This window comes from Volvox carteri (assembly GCF_000143455.1).
Source record: "Volvox carteri f. nagariensis unplaced genomic scaffold VOLCAscaffold_4, whole genome shotgun sequence".
Taxonomy (NCBI): Eukaryota; Viridiplantae; Chlorophyta; class Chlorophyceae; order Chlamydomonadales; family Volvocaceae; genus Volvox; species Volvox carteri.
The window spans coordinates 1,161,849-1,179,008 of record NW_003307547.1 but is presented as its reverse complement, the minus strand read 5'-3'; the positions used below and the strand labels follow the sequence as shown (position 1 = coordinate 1,179,008).

Here is a 17,160-nt window from a genome sequence, read left to right as displayed (position 1 = left end):
CCGCTGCTCAACCCCGTGCTCTGATCCTTCTTCTCCGCAATGGAGACCTCCCTTGTTCTCTTCCTTCTCCTCCCACCTCCCTTCTTGCAGAGGTCCTCTCCACACGCCTGCCCGTCAGCTCCCCTCCACAGCTGCTATCCAGCGACCCCTGCCTAAGGGCCGATAAGCCCTGCACAGCTCTCTCCTTTCCTCCTGACAAACCCCACCACCAAATGACCCCACTTCCACCCCCTGCTTCCTCTCCCCCCCTCTTATTCCCCTCTCCCCCTACTGCGCTGCTTCCGCTGCCACCGCCGCCGCACCCTCCCCACCCTGCTCCAGCTCAAACCCTAGCAAGTCCGAACTGAACTGGGCCGCCGTCACGACCGGCGGGACGGCCTTCTCCGGGGTTGGGGCGCCCGTGAGGGCAGCCAGCGCCGCCGCCAGCTCATCAGCGCCCATCTGCTCTCCCGCGGTGCGCAGGAGAGTCAACAGCTGTTCTCGAGTGAGTCGGGGGTTGTCGGGAGAGCCTGCGCCACGAGGTGTGACACGTGTGATGTGATGTCACATGACAATAAGATGTGATGTGATGCCAGTTTGGTGGCGTCGATTGGTTTCGTGCGCACGTGGGACTGGGGAATGTCATGGTCGGCACGCGGAGGATTGCCGGCAGGAGCTGCAGGGAGGGCTGGGGCTGCGTCTGCACCGCATATGAACGCGCTCCTCCTGGGCATCACGGGCGCTATAACCACCTCTGCACGCAACCCTGCACGCACTCGTACCCAACCCGAGCAAACCCAAGCAATCCACCCCAAACACCCCTCGGGGGACATCCCCTCCCACAGACATACTCACACACATATCTTACAAACATAATTACAAATATAATTTACACACATATTTACACACATATTTACACACATATTTACACACATATTTACAAACATATTCACACACGTATTTGCACACAAAGGTACGGACGCACAGACGCGTACCTGCGCCCTGAAGGTCCCGGAACGCCTGCACAATGTCGGCGTGAGTGACGTTGAACAAGGGTCGGTGGTTGACGTACAGATACAGCAGGTCGGCGAAGCTGACTCCCGGCATGGCGTCTAGATCTCGGCCGTGCGCCATGTACTGGATGTGGTTGGTCAGGTGGTCGATGTCGGCCTCACTGGGATAGAACCCGGCAGCTCGCAACAAGTCGGGAACAATTTCCACAGGGACCAGACCTGCAGGGGGATGGCGGTGGGGTTGGAAGAATTGAGGTGTGGGTCCTGGGACGTGTAAGGTTGGGCGGGAGGGGGAGTGGAGCGATAGCCCAAACCTTCCGACAACACCCCCCCCCTCCCAACTGCACCATGTCCAGGTTCCCACACACCCTCCAGGTTCCCACACACCCATCCTGAACCTCCCTCCATACCTCCATACTTCGAGGCCAACCAACCCTAGCCACCCTAAGCATGAATCTATAACCTGGATTTATCCGCGCCGCTTCATTTCTTCCCCCCCCCCCTACACACACACCCACACCGCCTCAGGCACATCTCCGCGTTTCCGTACCAACCCCCCTCCGCCGCCCTTACCCGGCACGGCCCTGGGCTGTAAGGACTCTTCCCCTTGTGTTTTGATCTGCGCGTACACGAAGTAGTCCCGCATCTCCCTGAGCAGCTCGGGGTCCCCCAGCACCTCAGACCACCGGGCCTCGTCGCCCTCGGAGGCGACGGCCGCGGCGGATCGCTCCAGGGGGGAGGTGTTGATGTCCCAGCTGGCCAGGGTGCCGTCAGCGCCTGTAGGAATAGGGCAAGGGCGGGGAGGGAGGGAGGGAGAGCGGGCGGATCGGGTTGAGGCTGATGTTGGGGTTTGGAGGTGCGGGGGAGCTTACACACACACACACACAAACACACACACACACGCACACACACACACACACACAAACACACACATACACATGAAAAACGTGTTTTTTTCCTGCACTTCTGAAGAATCATCGCTAAGAAATCATCTCTGTCCAAATTGATCATACCTATCGTAGCAATCCATGATCTCACCTACTGTTAGCAGCTTCCGGCCGTCGTACGATATAGTAATGGCTCGGACCTCCCCCGGGTGGGCGATAAGGCCCATCGTACGAGCTGGGTCGCCGTCCAGCGGCCAGGCGATAAGGCCCACCACCTTCTCTGCCGTACGGTACGCAAGGAAAGCCGAATCGCTTGCGGGACTTTTAAACATGACTAATTGGGAGATGGGGCCGCCAAACGTAGGGCCCAGGAAGGTAGCCTCTACGGCAGGTCGGTCGGGGTTGAAAACCCGGATCTTGTAGCCGTCATCTGAAAGGAGTTTACAAGGGGCGAAGAAAGGGAAAGAGGGGGGGGGAAGAGGAGATGATTGGAAGGGGTTTGCAGTTCTTAACCACCCCCACCCCACCCCAGCCAACTCCAGCCAACCCCACCCACCATCGATGGTCTGTTTGCTCCCTCATCTCACCGCCTCTGGCAAAAAGCCCTCCAACAACCCGCCCTCCCTGGACACTGCGGTTTGCCCCTTTCCTCACTCTCGCGAGCCCCCTCCCCCCCCTTCCCACCACCACATCCCTCCAACCACGCATACATTGCCCACCTGAAACTAACAAGTGGGTCTCCGCCGCAAACGCCCGGAAGTACTGCAAAGGCGGCGCAAACGTCAGCGACGTGGGAACGCCGCCGCCGGGCGGGAAGTCATAGTACGACAGCGGCCGCAGCCCAGCCGCCACCGACGACGTCGCTAAGTCGTACTCAACCACCCGGCTATCCGCCCCAACCGTCAACAATCGCGTCTGACCAGATGGCGACTCGCCAAAGACCAAGCTGGCGATGCGGCCGTGGTGGGAGCGGCAGCGACCCAGGAACTCCCATCGCATGGTGTGCTTGTACGGCAGGTAGGCGTACAACAGGACCTGCATGGGTTCCCCGGCGATGGAGGGTTTGGCAAGTAGGGGTGCGTGGGCGCGGGAAGAAGGGTAGGGTAGGGGGAAATGGAATTTCAGGGTTTGGGTTTTCAGAGGCATCCCGGCACGTCAAGAGGTAACGAGAATGCGCGAGTAGTACTACTACTGGCCGTACTACAAGATACGTAATCTTCCCGCCCTCCCCCAATATACATACACAGACACACACACACACACACACACACACACAGACACACATATACACACATATACACACATATACACACACAAACACACACACACGCAAACGAGGAAAGACGGCACACCCTTACAGCACCAAAGACCCCCCTACCACCTGGTGGTTCTCGTCCGCGGCGGCGATGTGGTTTCCGGTGGAGGACACAGCCAGCCGACTCAAACCCACAGCTGTGTTTCGGAGCACGTACGTATCCGCCAACGTATCACCGTCCAGCACGTGCAGATGTCCCGTACCAAACCCCACCGCCAGCAATGACCCGTCACGGCTGTAGCACAAGCACCGACCCTCCTGCTTGGGTCCATTGGCGAAGCTCCGAGCCGTCACGAGACAGTGCGCGATGGAGTCCCAGCGCTGGAGACCGCCTCCGCGGCCGAGGACGGAGAACTCCGCGCGCGTGGGGTGGGCGGCGATGTCGACGACGTCGGCGAGAAGGGAATCGAGTACGGAAGTACCGCGGCGGCGGTCAGCGTCGTACTCTTCAAAGGTGGCGGACTGTACGGAAATGATCTTGGATTGGCGTGTGGCGACGACAAAGTCGGGGACCATGAAGCGGTTCAGGGTGTCGGCAGCGTCGGCGTGGGCGATGCGGTCGGGGAGTACGGCAGAGAAGGCTACTGCTGTCACCGGGCCTGTAGCGCGCGGGATTGGACGAGGAAGAGGGGGAGCAGGAGGATTTAGAGCGGTTGGGTGTTTATGTGTGTCTCTGTATGTGTATATGTGCGTGTGTTACACTGTTACACCACATTCCGCAGTCGGTGCGTAATCCTCCAAAAAGGTGTATCAACGCGGGGGCCCATACACACCTAGAGCTCTGGGGGACCAGGGGGCGCAAGGGCCCCGAGGGATGGGGCGAGAAGGCTGTGTGTCCGAAATAGATAAGGTATCGTACGTGTGCATGTGCGCATGTACGTGTGAGCGCGGCTCGGGAACTCATGTACGACTCATCGTGTTCCCCCCCACGGCCCAACCTGCCGCCCCCGCCATCACCTGCTAGATTGCCGCGTCAATGAAACCCCCTCACCGCCCCCCTCACCGCCCCGCCTTCCGCAACCCACCTACTGCAACCCCAGGCCTCACCCACGCTTGAAAAACCACCACCACCACCACTACACACACACACACTCACCTGCCGCCAGGTCCTCAAACCAGGCCACGATGCGCAGCAGCGGGTCAAAGAACCTCACGTAGCCGTCCTCACCTCCGCTGACGATGAAGTCCCCCACCGTGGACAGCAGGGTGATGGGGGAGGAGTGGATGCGCATCAGCTTGATGGCTCGTCTGTCGGTGGCGCTGGTGCCCACCTGCATGGAACAGATGAGGGTGGTGAGGGGTGCACACAGCCGGGGAGGGAAGGGGAATCAGCGACCCGCGGGTCATAGCGGGTCAGTGAGGGGGGGAGAGGAAGACGGGGTAGTGACGTCTTTTTCCCCTCCCCTGAGTAAAAGGGCAAGGAAGACTAAAGCGCCCGTAGTTATCACCACCGTCATCATTAGGTCCTTCACCACCACCACCACCACCACCCTCCACCACCAATTTATTGCCCATGATCCGTTCGTGTTGGACTGCGTTGACCCCCTGATCCTCCACATCTTACGGACGCCCCACCTCGCCCCCTTGTACGGAATTTGTGGGTTGTAAGTTGTAAGTTGTAACTAACCTTCTCCTGAGGGGTTTACGACTCCGTCAGGGGCACACCCGCCTCCCTGGACCCCTAATCCGTACACACACAGACACACACACGCACTAAGACACACACCTGGGCGGTAATTCCTTGCTCGTCCCACACCAGCAGGTCACCGTCTTCCGTACCGGTCAGTGCCTGTGTCGTACCAGGCACGAACACACTGCTCACGAAATCCGCCACCTTCTTCTGCTTGAAGTCCCGCGACCGCAACGGCGGCGAGTAGTACTGGAAGCGAGATCCCCCCGGGGACCAGCTCCAAAAGTACACGCGCTTCTTCCCGTTGGAGATGAGCTCCTGCGGGGTGGGGGTGGGTGTTTTAGGAAGGGGGCATGGGGCCAACCGAGCAGTGAGTGGATTATCAAGCTCCGGACACGGCAGGTACGACATGGGTTCTCAGTTCTGGCCCTCGGTTGCCACACAGCCGCCACAGCTGCTGTGATCGGACATCTCATCAGCTGTCACCTCCCTCCTCCCTCCTCCGTCCTCCCTCCTCCGTCAGCTTACCAGGCAGCAGCTGCCAGCCAGCCTGCTGTAACTAACACGATAGCTACACAGTAATGATGAGCTTATTAAGAAATATGCGAATCTAATTGTGCAGTAGCTCTCAGCCAGCCTACCCCCCACCCTGTCCCCCGGCTCCTGCTGCTGACTGGCCCTGCCGCCACACAGCCGCAGCCACAGCCGCCGCACCAGCTCAGCACCCTGGCAGCCTTGCGGCCTTCTCCCGCCGCCGTAAGGCTGGCCACCTCACCCCACACGCAAAGGGGGGCCTTTACACGCCAACCCCCCATCCCCCCCTCCACCCCCCTCAACTCCCCCTCTTTAAGACCCACTTGGGGATTGTTGGGACTGAATCTCAGAGAGAACTGGATGTCGCCCACTGGCATCACCGTAGTCACAATGGGACGCAGCGGGTTGGGCCCGCCCGCGGCGACACCGCCCCCGGCGCTCCCCTCAGTACCCCCCGCCTGCTGCTGCTGCTGCTGGTATTGGCGCGCCTGCATGGCTGCTGCAGCTGGGTCCAAAAGCGCCGATAGCGACCAGAGGGATATCTGCATGGGCGCATGGGCGCCACCGGGCCCCTATCGGTTAGCGACATCGTCAGCCAAGCCAACATCACTCCACCTAGCCAGGCGAACAGACAGGTACTCAGCGAGGCAAGGATAACCCAGGCCATCAATTCCGAGGAGATGACCAGAGGAGGGCCGCAAGCTAGGGAAATGATTCGTGTGCCCCTATAACTATGCCCATATAACTATGCCCTATAAAAGCATCAACCATCTTTCCCACGCGCCTTTTCATGGTGATCCTCCCGCCTTTCCGTGGCCCTCTCCCCCTGCTCGCTCTGCTTCCCGTTCCCCTACTCTTACCGCCCAATCCTTCCGACCCCTCGCCTCCTCCCAACCCACCCACCCGTAACTTCCCACGTACCTCCTGCTCGCTGGTCTCCGGGTCCGGTGCGCTGAAGGTGGCCAGCCACAGCCCGTCCAAGGACACGTCCATGCAGTACACGCCGTGGCGGTGGGGCCGCTGTACGGTGCAGGTGGGCAGACCTGTACGGACGTTCCATACCACCAGCAGGGACTCTGGGCCCTGGTCAGCTGTGATAACGTGAGAGCGGTCGTCGGTCGTGGCGATGCATGTGATGGGGCTGGTGTGACCCTGAATGTACGGCACGGGAGAGGGGGTTGAGAGGGGTTGTGAGTTTGGAGGACCACGTATTCGATTCCACATATTCGATACCACGTATTCGATACCACGTATTCGTGGAGGTGGTATAATTGTGGTGCATAAGTTGTGTTTCATGCGGTTACGTGTGATTGTGCGTAAGGATGTACACGAAGGCCTGCTGCGGGATGCTGTTGGCAAACGGAAGTAGGGCCCTTGACTCCCGCGACCCACGGAGACGACCCTCACGCCCGCTGAGGAGTTGCCGCTGATCAGGAACTCCGAGTACCCCACCTGTAAGAATACTTGTCGCCTCAGCCGCTTGTCGTAAATGACAGCGGTATTGGCTGCCAAGTAGCAAATTTTGTCCGTGTACCCATCGGAAAGGTTGACTACGCTGTGCTTGATGGTGGCTGAGGCGCCAAAGACCCAGCTAAGGGACTGCGAGGGAACATAAGCATTGGGCCGAAGTCCAAGTACCCGTCAACAGGCGCGGCCCTCTAATTTCGTCCGCACATCGAGTCTCAAAAAGGCTGTAACGCTTACCAAGGCCTGTTGGTCCTCAGCCATAATTTTATATAATGTAAGAATGTATCAGTACTGCGATCGCGAAAGCATTCCTTCACTGTAAAAGAAATTCATTGTATCCGAGTTACCTCGACACAGGTTCATGCTACTAAGTCTCAGGGACACCCAACCGTAGCAATTTTCAACGTGAACAAAGGTATCTTGGGTATCCAAAACCCATCGAAGTGCCGTAATTGTCGTACTGCGAGTTGACATACTGACTATTACCCAGTTTTTACTGGTCCGATAGAGAGTGATGCATAGAGGAAGGCATAAATAAAGTCAAAGTCGGTCACATTAGCAATGTCATAATAGTATTATAGCTAGCACCTCCGGAACAATCCCTCGAGAACCCAAAGTGGCGGCTTCCCAACGATGGCTTCTCGCTACGCCTTAGGCCAAGCCCTGCAGCTGTTATGGCTCTCCAGTCCTTGCCCGTCGACTTGTGCCCTGTCCCTGCAAGCTACACGGCTCATTAGCGCGTCAACATCCCGCCTGTGGCCAGATGTAATTGTTCCATCTATGGGAGAGTCAATTAAAGAGGGATCCATAGCTGCTGTGCTCAAACAGGTGAGTTTGGGGTTACGGTGGTTGCGTTCGACAGGTAGGGAAGGTCAAGCTTATGAGAATATGGGCGAAGCTGCGTACGGAGTCCAATACCGTGCAATTCACGCGAAATGGTTCTGTCGGTCTGCGTTACGTCTCTCTCAGCACAGCTCGCGCAGAGGTTGCTTTGGCAAAACCTTGGGCGTCGTCCCGGTCTTTCACTATGGCTCGCAACTCCTGAATCTTACTGCTTTTCGCCAGGTCTCGGACTATGAGTCCTTACTAGTAATTGAGCTGCAGGGGATCTATGAGTCTTGTGTAACCGTGTCCCTCGTCAGTTCGTCATTGCTTATCCCCTTGGCCTTCGCAGGTGGGACAGCCAGTCCAGGAGGATGAAGTCATTGCGCAGATTGAGACGGACAAGGTCACAATCGACATCAAGGCCCCAGCAAAGGGCTTCTTGCAGCGGTTACACGTCAAGCCCGCGGACGTGGTCGTGGCAGGCCAGGTGGTGGCCGTGGTGGGCGTGGAAGCGCCTGCTGGTGCGGCCACAGGCAGTGGTGCCGCAGCTTCTACCACCGCAGCTGCAGCAACTCCAGCCACCACTATTTCAGGTCGAAAATCCCATATCCACTTCCCGCCTAGAGTTACGGCATCGGGGACGCGTCTCAGCGACCTTTCGGAGGCAGAGTACACCGCGGCTGTAGCAGCAGCGGAAGCCGGGGGCCCGGTAAAACCGGGGCCGGCGACTAGCGATCCGCCACCGTCGCCGCCTGCAGCGCCGCAGTACCCTGTTCCGGCGGCGAAGGCAGCCCCGCCGCCGGTCACGAAGAACAAGTTGCAGTACATTACGCGACCTGATGGACGGGGAGGTCCCCCGAGGCGGCCGCTGACGGAGAGGGAGCTGGACATGATCAATATGGGCGGTGTGTATTGAGTGGATTGGTTTCTCTGCGAAGATGACGCCCAAGGACAGTTTGGCTCTAGGGCTGCTGTTTTTTTTCCATTAAATGGCCTCCGGGTTGCGTGTCCCTTATTTATACGCAGTGAAGCTGTGAAGCTCTGGAGCTGCAATGAATGGGTTCAGTGGGGAAATCGGGTTGTGCGTCCGTGTGCCTTGCCTGTGTCTGTGCGTGTATGTATGTGGTGGCCACCAACGAAAGCCACCGACAGTGGTGGCCACCAACGAAAGCCACCGACAGTGGTGGCCACCAACGAAAGCGGTGCGGCCCTTGTTGGAAATCGGAGAGCCGGTAAGGATGACGGTTGCGAGCCAGCCAGTGCAGAGAATGAGCTGTATCGATTGATGCCTTTCAGAGGGTGATCGGGAGCATTGTAGGTGGTGTGGTGACATGTTAATGCAAGGCGAGAGGCAGGGAGGGAGGGACGGCATGAAGCTATTAGGGGCTAAAGAGCTACGATGCATGTATCGACGGTAGGACGTCTCTTTGCTGGCCAGGTGCTTGGATGCTGTACGGCCGTGGTCTCCCTTGCAGGACTGTGCGGTGCTTGGCAGCCTGGAGCAATGTTTGGAGTGTCGAAGGCACTGCTTGGGAACGCACATTTTTCAATTTCTCAGGGTCGCGTTTAGGAGGTCAAGACTCATGTTTGAATGGGTGTAGCGGTGATGTGGAACAAAGAAGGTTTCTTAGAAGCCTATTGGAGCTTACAACCTAACGGGTTTAGCCACCACACACATACCACTGCACAAAACATGCCAAAGTAGCCATAAGAATTCTCACAGAAAACGTATAAGAACGCATACATCACCCCACATTTTAAGATAAAGTTCACACAAAACTATCGTACTAATGTAATAATTCAAATTCAAATAATACTTCACCCAAAACTGATTGCGCGCCATTTATGCATCTTACCCAAATACTTCACACAGAATACATTTCACGATCCTCACCCTCAAAAACCAATTTACATCCCTTTTAGGCATTCTTACCCAGATAGTTCACACAGGAAACGTGATGTCGAAATAGTTTTGCTCGAATATAACAGTAACCGTACCCCCTGGCAAGATTTTCACTTTTTCATCATTTTTTGACATTTTGACGTGCCGGCACAAATGTGCCCCACGATCCCCATACCCTGGCGTCTGCGCAGCTCCTGCTCGCAATTCGGCACGCTGCCAGCAAGCATGTGCTCCGTAAAGGTACACATCTTCTGAGGGCAACCCTGGTAAGAGTCTGCCGGCCAGGATGTTGTGCTAGTAGCAGTCACGAATGAGTGGCCGAATCTTTGGTTGGCTAGCAGCACTACAAATTAATGAGGGACACTTTGATGATAAAGTAACTTGATAAATTAAAGAGCCCCGTTCCAGTATACAGAAAGTGTCTAGGGTAATTTTAGTTTACTACTAATGTCACACCTCGCGCATCGCACCACCTCACCGATTCCGAACCTGGCTACCCAACTGCACGCCCCGCCAAACGTTATGTTAAATTCAGCCCTAGGAACATATGACGCCAAACAACGAATATCTCCTGCACATCACGCATGCCCGTTTGCTACCAGCACGTAGTACGAAGCACGTCGTCCTTGATTATCCCGCGCCAACATGAGTACGACCGCGGCGATGGGCACACTTGTGAGGCGCGTCACCTCACCAAAACACATGGCATCGCGTATGTAACACTACTGGGCGGGAACGCAAACCGACCAGGGCGCCAACCAAGCCCATCGGCTCTCGCTTGGACACTACACGCTAAAATGCGAACCAGATAAATGCAATATTTCACTCCCGGCAGCCCCACAGGCTAGCCAATGCAGCTGACGATCAGGATGGCCACTTAAAACGGAAAGCAAATGCCACCAGCTACTTCTTACGTTCGCTAGCACCCAGCTGCGTAGACGGAACAAACGTCCCGGTGGGCGACCCACATGGCAGCTAGGCACTTTCTGGGAGCACAGCAGCTGCACAGCCATCATGTGCCGCAACTTGTCCAGTGCCGTTGTTCTCAACATCACCATGGCAGTCCACAGCTGCATCCAGCGCTTCAGCGGCTTCTGCACCAGTGCTGCCGTCGACCATGTCGCCCAGTCCACGTGTCTTGCTGGGGTTTGGGGTGGGCGGAGGTGTCCGATTGATGAAACCCATCGGCTTCACCATGCCGACAACTTCATCCAGCACACGCGCACACCTGGATGCAACTCTATCCTGGGTTAGGTCTGGTGCATCTGCGACCTTTACGGCTGCTCCTGGCCGATTTGCTGGCTGAGGCTTTGCACGCAAGCGCTGCTCCAAAAATGTCCGTGCATTAAGCAAATCCGTATTGAAGAAGGCCAGCACCGAGGGTGAAATGGCACGTGTATCCGATGCACACGAAGACCCCAGCTCGTACTGCTGGCGGAAGAGCTGGTGCGCATCAAATTTTTCCTTCTGCTCTATCTGCGCAGCTGACTGCTCGTGTAACGTTAATCCTTATCACAACTAGTCCTTATCACAACTTCACAACCAGTCCAGGTGGTGTCAAAAGACACCGGATGCGATACACCAGCGAAGATGTAGCCATCCAGTGAACGACCCGTACTAATGCACGACGTCGTAAAAAGGATAGTCTTGAGAATAGCTACCTGAACCCCTTTGAAGAGAATCGTCCAGAGATATGTAACTGCTCTTGCACGTTACAGCTCGTGTACGGCAGCAGCTGACTGCAGTGATCGATTCGGCCTGCAGCTCTTCAGCGGCGGATAGGAGCTTTTTTGGACCTTCATTCTATCCTCCTGCTGCTGTCGGAAGGCAGCTGCCTCACTGCGGTACCTGTCAGCCACCTGCTTCCCGCTGACTGATGTACTGTGACCTCCTGAACAAGCATGTATGTACTTACAGGGTACGTATACGATAAAAATATCAATACGTGGAAAATATGGTCGTACTCGCCAGTGCAGGCAATCTGACCCATGGGTCAGGGTAACAAGAAAGAACCCCAAACAGAGCCGCTACAGGTCAATGCATTCAGAAACTAGACAAATGAATGCATGAAGAACTTAAACCTTGGCCAGCGATACCATTGCCGAAGCCGCCAATGCGAATGGTTTGGAACTCCTGTTTCTTCCGCCGTATACCCCCGAGTACCAGCCAATCGAGCACTGTATTGCGATAAGATTGCATGTTTTTGGAGGAAGGTCTTACATGCCCTCCCCGCAGCGATACTGCGACCCGGGTTGATATACTAGCGGCAGGCCGTAGGCTAGGCTGCATTGTAGCCTAGGTCTCAGATTTTGAACTGCTTTGCTACTAATGTAAGATTCACCGTGCTTGCCTTCCGGTGCCGTCATTTTAGATATTGTCATCCAAGAGAGAATGGAGTTTCCGGTGCTCAGTAGGAAGATGCTTGGCATGCATTTACGGTGCCGTATAGTCGAAGTGAACCGGTGCCCTAGCAACTGAGCTTTGCGCCGCAGGCGCGCGGACAAGCGCGTGAAGAGCCGCGTGAAGATGCCTTGGTAATGCTCCCATCAACACGGATGCTCCCATCAACACATAATGTTGTACGGTTGCGTGCTATTATATCTATGGGTTGTGTTTGGAAGTTTTTAGCAAGACATGCTATCGAGGGGTCACATTTGAAGTTGCATCATGGTAGCGAATCATGATGCACAACCAATTGACAGCTCCTCCTCATTGCAGCTTGACGTAATCCGCTAATGTCCCCGACCGCAGTGAGCCCATGTTGACGAGTTTGGCAAATCATAAGATGGGGTATGCGTACACACCCACGTGTCAAGCGGTTAGACTTGAGGACAAACCATAAGCTTCGGAGCTTCAGATGCTATCGGTGCACTTGCGGACAACTGCAGCTCCAGAGGGGGAATTCAAAGGTCTTGGAGTCGCGGGTTTAGGGTGCATTTCCAGTGCGGATTAAGGCCAAAGATTAACCCTCTGTCCTCCATCGATACTTGCTCAAACGGCTAAGTTGTTGGCAAACTTACCTCGACTTTTCAACCTTTGGTTCCCTTATGGAACAAAACTATGTGGTAAGCTCGTACCAAGGACTTCCGTGCCCTAATCCCTGGCCTTAATCCGCACTGGAAATGCGCCCTTAAAGATGGAGTGATGTCCCATTGCAAGGCCGCAATTGAAAGGAGCTCCTTGCCAGCATCGCCTGAGTAGTCTATATGGTCTTTTAAACTCTGACTTCCCTGCAAGAGGCTTGCTATTGCCTGACCCATACGCAGCGGACAGTGTCCTGTTTCACAAGTAATGTGCAATAAAACTATGCAAAGAAACTTTTCATAATATGACTAAATATTGTAATAGTCTGAGTCTCCCTATTTAGTAGGAATGCGCACCGCGGTACTATAGCAGATAAGGTGCCGTACATAGACTGAAGCGGCAAGAACAAGAGGGGTGCAGCAGCATAGATCCTTGCTTTAGGGTCAATTGCAAAGATGGCCGCTACCATGATGCGCCAAAAGGTTGCTGGTGCCGTCGCCACCGAGCGTCGCGCCGTGGTGGCTCCAAAGGTGTGCAACTTGCTTGCGCCTTGTTACTGAGCTGACAGCGCTATGGCAACTAGAATACTTCTAGTTCAATCTTATGAGTGGTAATTGTCAATTTGTTCGCAGATGGGCCGCCCAGCGACCGCCCCTGTGGTCGTTGCGTCGGCGAACGCCAGCGCCTTCAAGGGTGCCACTGTGGCCGCTCGCGTGAAGCGCTCGACTCGCGCTGCACGCATGCAGTCCCGGCGCACGGCTGTCATGACCCAGGCCAAGGCAAGTTGGCGCTCGAGTCTCATGCTTGCAGGATGGCCGTTACGATTGAGCTCTTTTGTGGCACCTGCAGATCGGTGACAGCTTGGCTGAGTTCCTGGTGGAGGCTACTCCGGACCCAAAGCTGCGCCAGCTGATGATGAGCATGGCTGAGGCTGTGCGCACCATTGGTCACAAGGTGGGTTCGGCTATAAAAGACGCGCTGAATGGCAAATCCAAGTTTTCCTACAGATTATCTGACATCAAATTGACTTCTTACCAGGTTCGCACCGCGTCGTGCGCTGGCACTGCTTGCGTGAACAGCTTCGGTGACGAGCAGCTCGCCGTTGACATGGTGGCTGATAAGCTGCTGTTCGAGGCGCTGAAGTACTCGGTACGTAAAACATTTTCCAAAAGCCACGCAAGTCATGAATCTGATACCGTATTCGTTGTCCTTTGCACCTGACCAGTCCGCGTGGGTATGGATTACTTTTCTAAGCGAACTTCTCTCGCCCTGAGTCTTTCTTCAGCTGTCCGGTTGGGCCCGCCTTCCTCTAGCACGTTGTCTTTCCTCACCTGTGCTGTTGTGCCTTTTCCCCCACTCGCAACGTTCCTGTGAGCCCCGCAACCCTAAAGCTTGAGTGCGATCCGGCTTCGGCACTCCTTATTACTCTAATCTCAATTTCGGCTTAACTATCTGAACCAATCACCATGCTGTAAGCGTCGTCTGCCTGTTCGCGTATTCATGTCCTCCACAGCACGTGTGCAAGCTGGCCTGCTCTGAGGAGGTTCCGGAGCCGGTGGACATGGGCGGGGAGGGCTTCTGCGTCGCTTTCGACCCCCTCGATGGCTCGTCCATCGTTGACACGAACTTCTCCGTGGGCACCATCTTCGGTGTCTGGCCCGGCGACAAGCTGGTCAACATCACCGGCCGCGAGCAGGTGCGTGTGCGGAGCGCGTGTCTCGGATGCGCCGCATCGGGGCCAACGCCCAACATGAACATGCGCGCTAGTAAGGAGTGATATCTTCTGGTTGGTCGTTCTTTTACACGTTGCATCTGCAAGCTTGGCGCCATCGTGGAGTAGCATGTAGGTCTCATGGTAATTCGTGGCGCCCCGCGGTGTCCGAAATCGTCTGGTGCCTTCGGCCCAGGTGATGGGGACGAGAGCAAGAGGGGCAGTATGGAATGTGATTGAACTTGCAGGGCCTGAAAGCTTTTGTGCATGACAGCACGGCTAGCGGATCCGTTCTTCCTAGAGTCTCTACAGCGTCGCGGACTGATTTTCAAGTTGCAGCGCATAACTCCTTTTGGTACAGTAACAGTCAAGGCATCCGCACGCGCTGGGCCTACTTAGAGGAATTTCACAGAACCTTTTTTGTTTTTGAATAGAAGAATTGGATCTTGGATGTGTCAGTTTCGGATGCTACTTCCACGGTGTGTGCAGGCGGTAAAGTATTCCTTGAGCTTTTGTGGTCTGTCCGGTTCTCGCAAGAGAACATCTCTTTGCCGCGTGTAGACCGGAGAGCCCGGCGCCTCGGAAATTTCGCTTCGACAGCTAGGGTCTCGACAGCTTATCTAGACTAATACCTGACATGGTTACCTTTTCCTTTTCTTCGCTCACCACTGCGTCTCAATGTCTTGACCTTTTCCAACACTGGCAGGCTGCCGCCGGCATGGGCATCTACGGCCCGCGCACAGTGTTCTGCATTGCCCTCAAGGACTGCCCCGGCACCCACGAGTTCCTGCTCATGGACGACGGCAAGTGGATGCACGTCAAGGAGACCACCGAGATCGGTGAGTATCGCGCCTCCTTTCGGCTTCCTTTCCGAGCCTCATGGAACAGAAAAGATGGGGTTGAGATGGTGAGGCTTAGGGGTTGCCAAAGCTCGTTGCAGGAGAGGAAGGCACCCGGTGGATTTCGGGCAACGGAAGCGAGGAAGGGGTGTGTGTAAATCTTCTGAACAAGGTCGTCTCCGGATCGTTGACAAGTCGATTTGTTTTGCTACATTCCGAAACAAGAAATTATTTGCAACTTCCTAATTTCTTTGGTTCTTGAGAGTCCTGGGAACCTGAAATCGGCCATCATGTGCTCTCATCTGCAGGTGAGGGCAAGATGTTCGCCCCTGGCAACCTGCGCGCCACCTTCGACAACCCGGCCTACGAGCGCCTGATCAACTTCTACCTGGGCGAGAAGTACACCCTGCGCTACACTGGCGGCATGGTGCCCGATGTTTTCCAGATCATCGTCAAGGAGAAGGGTGTGTTCACCAACGTGACCTCCCCCACCACCAAGGCCAAGCTCCGCATCCTGTTCGAGGTGGCACCTCTGGCGCTGCTGGTAAGAGAGTGTGTGTGGGCGTGGGTGTGTTATTAGGGGGTTTAGTTGCTGAGTTGCGTTCGACAGGCAAGACAGGCATCTTTCCCCGGGAGCTTTTTCTCTGGAATAGAAAGTCGTGAATGTCGCGGGAGTTGTCAGCGCCAATGGATTGCTCTGATCCCCACATCCTCCTGTCCTGCAGGTTGAGAAGGCTGGCGGTGCTTCCAGCTGCGATGGCAAGTGCGTGTCGGCTCTGGACATTCCGATCCTCAACTGCGACCAGCGCACGCAAATCTGCTACGGCTCAATCGGCGAGGTTCGCCGGTTCGAGGAGTACATGTACGGTGAGTCCTCATGTTCGGTGATTAACTCAATCTTAGAATAAGGGTCAGGGACGGTTTAGTCAAAGACTTTGTCCGCTTTGATAATCCCTTCGCACCCTCCGTATTGGCACTGACGAAGATCTGTGGAACTTGTCGTGCAGGCAACTCACCGCGCTTCAGCCAGGTGACCGCGTAAACGACCCTTCGTCCTGCAAGCCGAGCTTACTCGCCAATAACCACAGTTTTGGTGGTCGCCTTTATCAGGCGGCCAAGTTTGTGGTTGTACTTACGATGATTGAAGACCGTTTTGTACTGACGTAGTGGTGGTGGTCGTGATGGATGGATGCATCGGACAAGGAGCATACGTTCCTGGCGCATCTGGTTCAAGGTGGCGCGTATGGACTCTTGGATTTGACCGATGTATAACCTGCTCAGGCTATGATGTGTGTGTGTGCGCGTACCTGTGGAGTAATGGCTAGTGAGGACTACGAGTAACCGAAAGCGATAAGAGATAGTGTCGCGTCGGGTTTTTGTTGAGGTTATATACTTCTGAGTTTATGGTGGAGATACTCAATGCTTTCAACTGTAAATTTTAAGGAAAGTGCAATGCCACGAAAGAAACATCTGCTGTGAATCTGTGTTACTAAGATGGGATGCCGGGTGGGCAATGTGCAAGTCAGGCAAGGCCATTGCTACAATTTTCGTACCAGTCCAATTTCATTCGATAATAATCAGTACATAACATGATCACCACATCTAGAAACAAATGCTTTTATTTATAAATCCCGCATGGATCTGAATCCGTCAGGCGGAGACTGTAATGGCTTGGGTTCAGCATATATCATATTACTCACATCACAGCCCCGCTTATAGGAGTTGTTGTGCATAAAGTTCGAAACGATGGATTTTCGTCATAATCCGCTACCTCGTATTTCCGCTATCCCAACGCGTGTCTCGACCCCAGCCTGGCCGTGGCCACCGCTGCATGCACAAATGGTCGAGGTCAAACATCGCCACAAGGAAAGATGCGCGGGAAGCTAAAATTCCCTTAACTTCGGCAGGGCGGCTAAAAGATCCCGGGTTTCAGCAAATGCAACGTCCCGCCTCCTTCACATGCATCCTGCCGGAACGTTAAGGGTGCACGAACACGATCGGTGCGGGCCAAGTACCTCGCTAGAGGCGTGGTC

At 55.3% G+C, this 17,160-nt stretch overlaps 3 protein-coding genes across 3 annotated transcripts; 2 read left to right on the top strand and 1 right to left on the bottom strand.

Annotated features, from left to right (window-relative positions):
• Window positions 1–267: 267 nt before the first annotated feature.
• VOLCADRAFT_103176 (uncharacterized protein) lies at window positions 268–7,197 on the bottom strand (the record flags this gene model as incomplete). Its single annotated transcript, XM_002946700.1, has 12 exons — window positions 7,063–7,197; window positions 6,811–6,957; window positions 6,280–6,510; window positions 5,682–5,900; window positions 4,921–5,142; window positions 4,291–4,465; window positions 3,261–3,793; window positions 2,599–2,914; window positions 2,031–2,309; window positions 1,566–1,769; window positions 975–1,211; window positions 268–509 (listed from the first exon to the last, which is right to left on the bottom strand). Exons 1-12 carry the CDS (start codon window positions 7,084–7,086, stop codon window positions 268–270), a joined length of 2,829 nt encoding a protein of 942 aa, XP_002946746.1. The 5' UTR covers window positions 7,087–7,197.
• Window positions 7,198–7,353: 156 nt separating this feature from the next.
• ogd3 (2-oxoglutarate dehydrogenase, E2 component) lies at window positions 7,354–8,566 on the top strand (the record flags this gene model as incomplete). The annotated part of the gene is made up of 2 exons (XM_002946883.1): window positions 7,354–7,653; window positions 8,000–8,566. Exons 1-2 carry the CDS (start codon window positions 7,459–7,461, stop codon window positions 8,564–8,566), a joined length of 762 nt encoding a protein of 253 aa, XP_002946929.1. The 5' UTR covers window positions 7,354–7,458.
• Window positions 8,567–13,018: 4,452 nt separating this feature from the next.
• Window positions 13,019–16,629, top strand: sbpA (sedoheptulose-1,7-biphosphatase). Its single transcript, XM_002946882.1, has 9 exons — window positions 13,019–13,107; window positions 13,210–13,356; window positions 13,427–13,531; window positions 13,616–13,726; window positions 14,091–14,273; window positions 14,995–15,127; window positions 15,436–15,671; window positions 15,853–15,994; window positions 16,135–16,629. The coding sequence occupies exons 1-9, from the start codon at window positions 13,033–13,035 to the stop codon at window positions 16,167–16,169; spliced, it is 1,167 nt and encodes a 388-aa protein (XP_002946928.1). The 5' UTR covers window positions 13,019–13,032; the 3' UTR covers window positions 16,170–16,629.
• The last annotated feature ends 531 nt before the right edge of the window (window positions 16,630–17,160 follow it).

Bases quoted from the DNA above. Each gene is read 5' to 3' on its own strand.
- sbpA (XM_002946882.1), top strand. From the start codon at position 13,033: ATGGCCGCTACCATGATGCGCCAAAAGGTTGCTGGTGCCGTCGCCACC. The intron at 13,532-13,615 runs GTGGGTTCGGCT...ACTTCTTACCAG, and splicing joins TGCGCACCATTGGTCACAAG to GTTCGCACCGCGTCGTGCGC. The intron at 14,274-14,994 runs GTGCGTGTGCGG...CAACACTGGCAG, and splicing joins ACATCACCGGCCGCGAGCAG to GCTGCCGCCGGCATGGGCAT.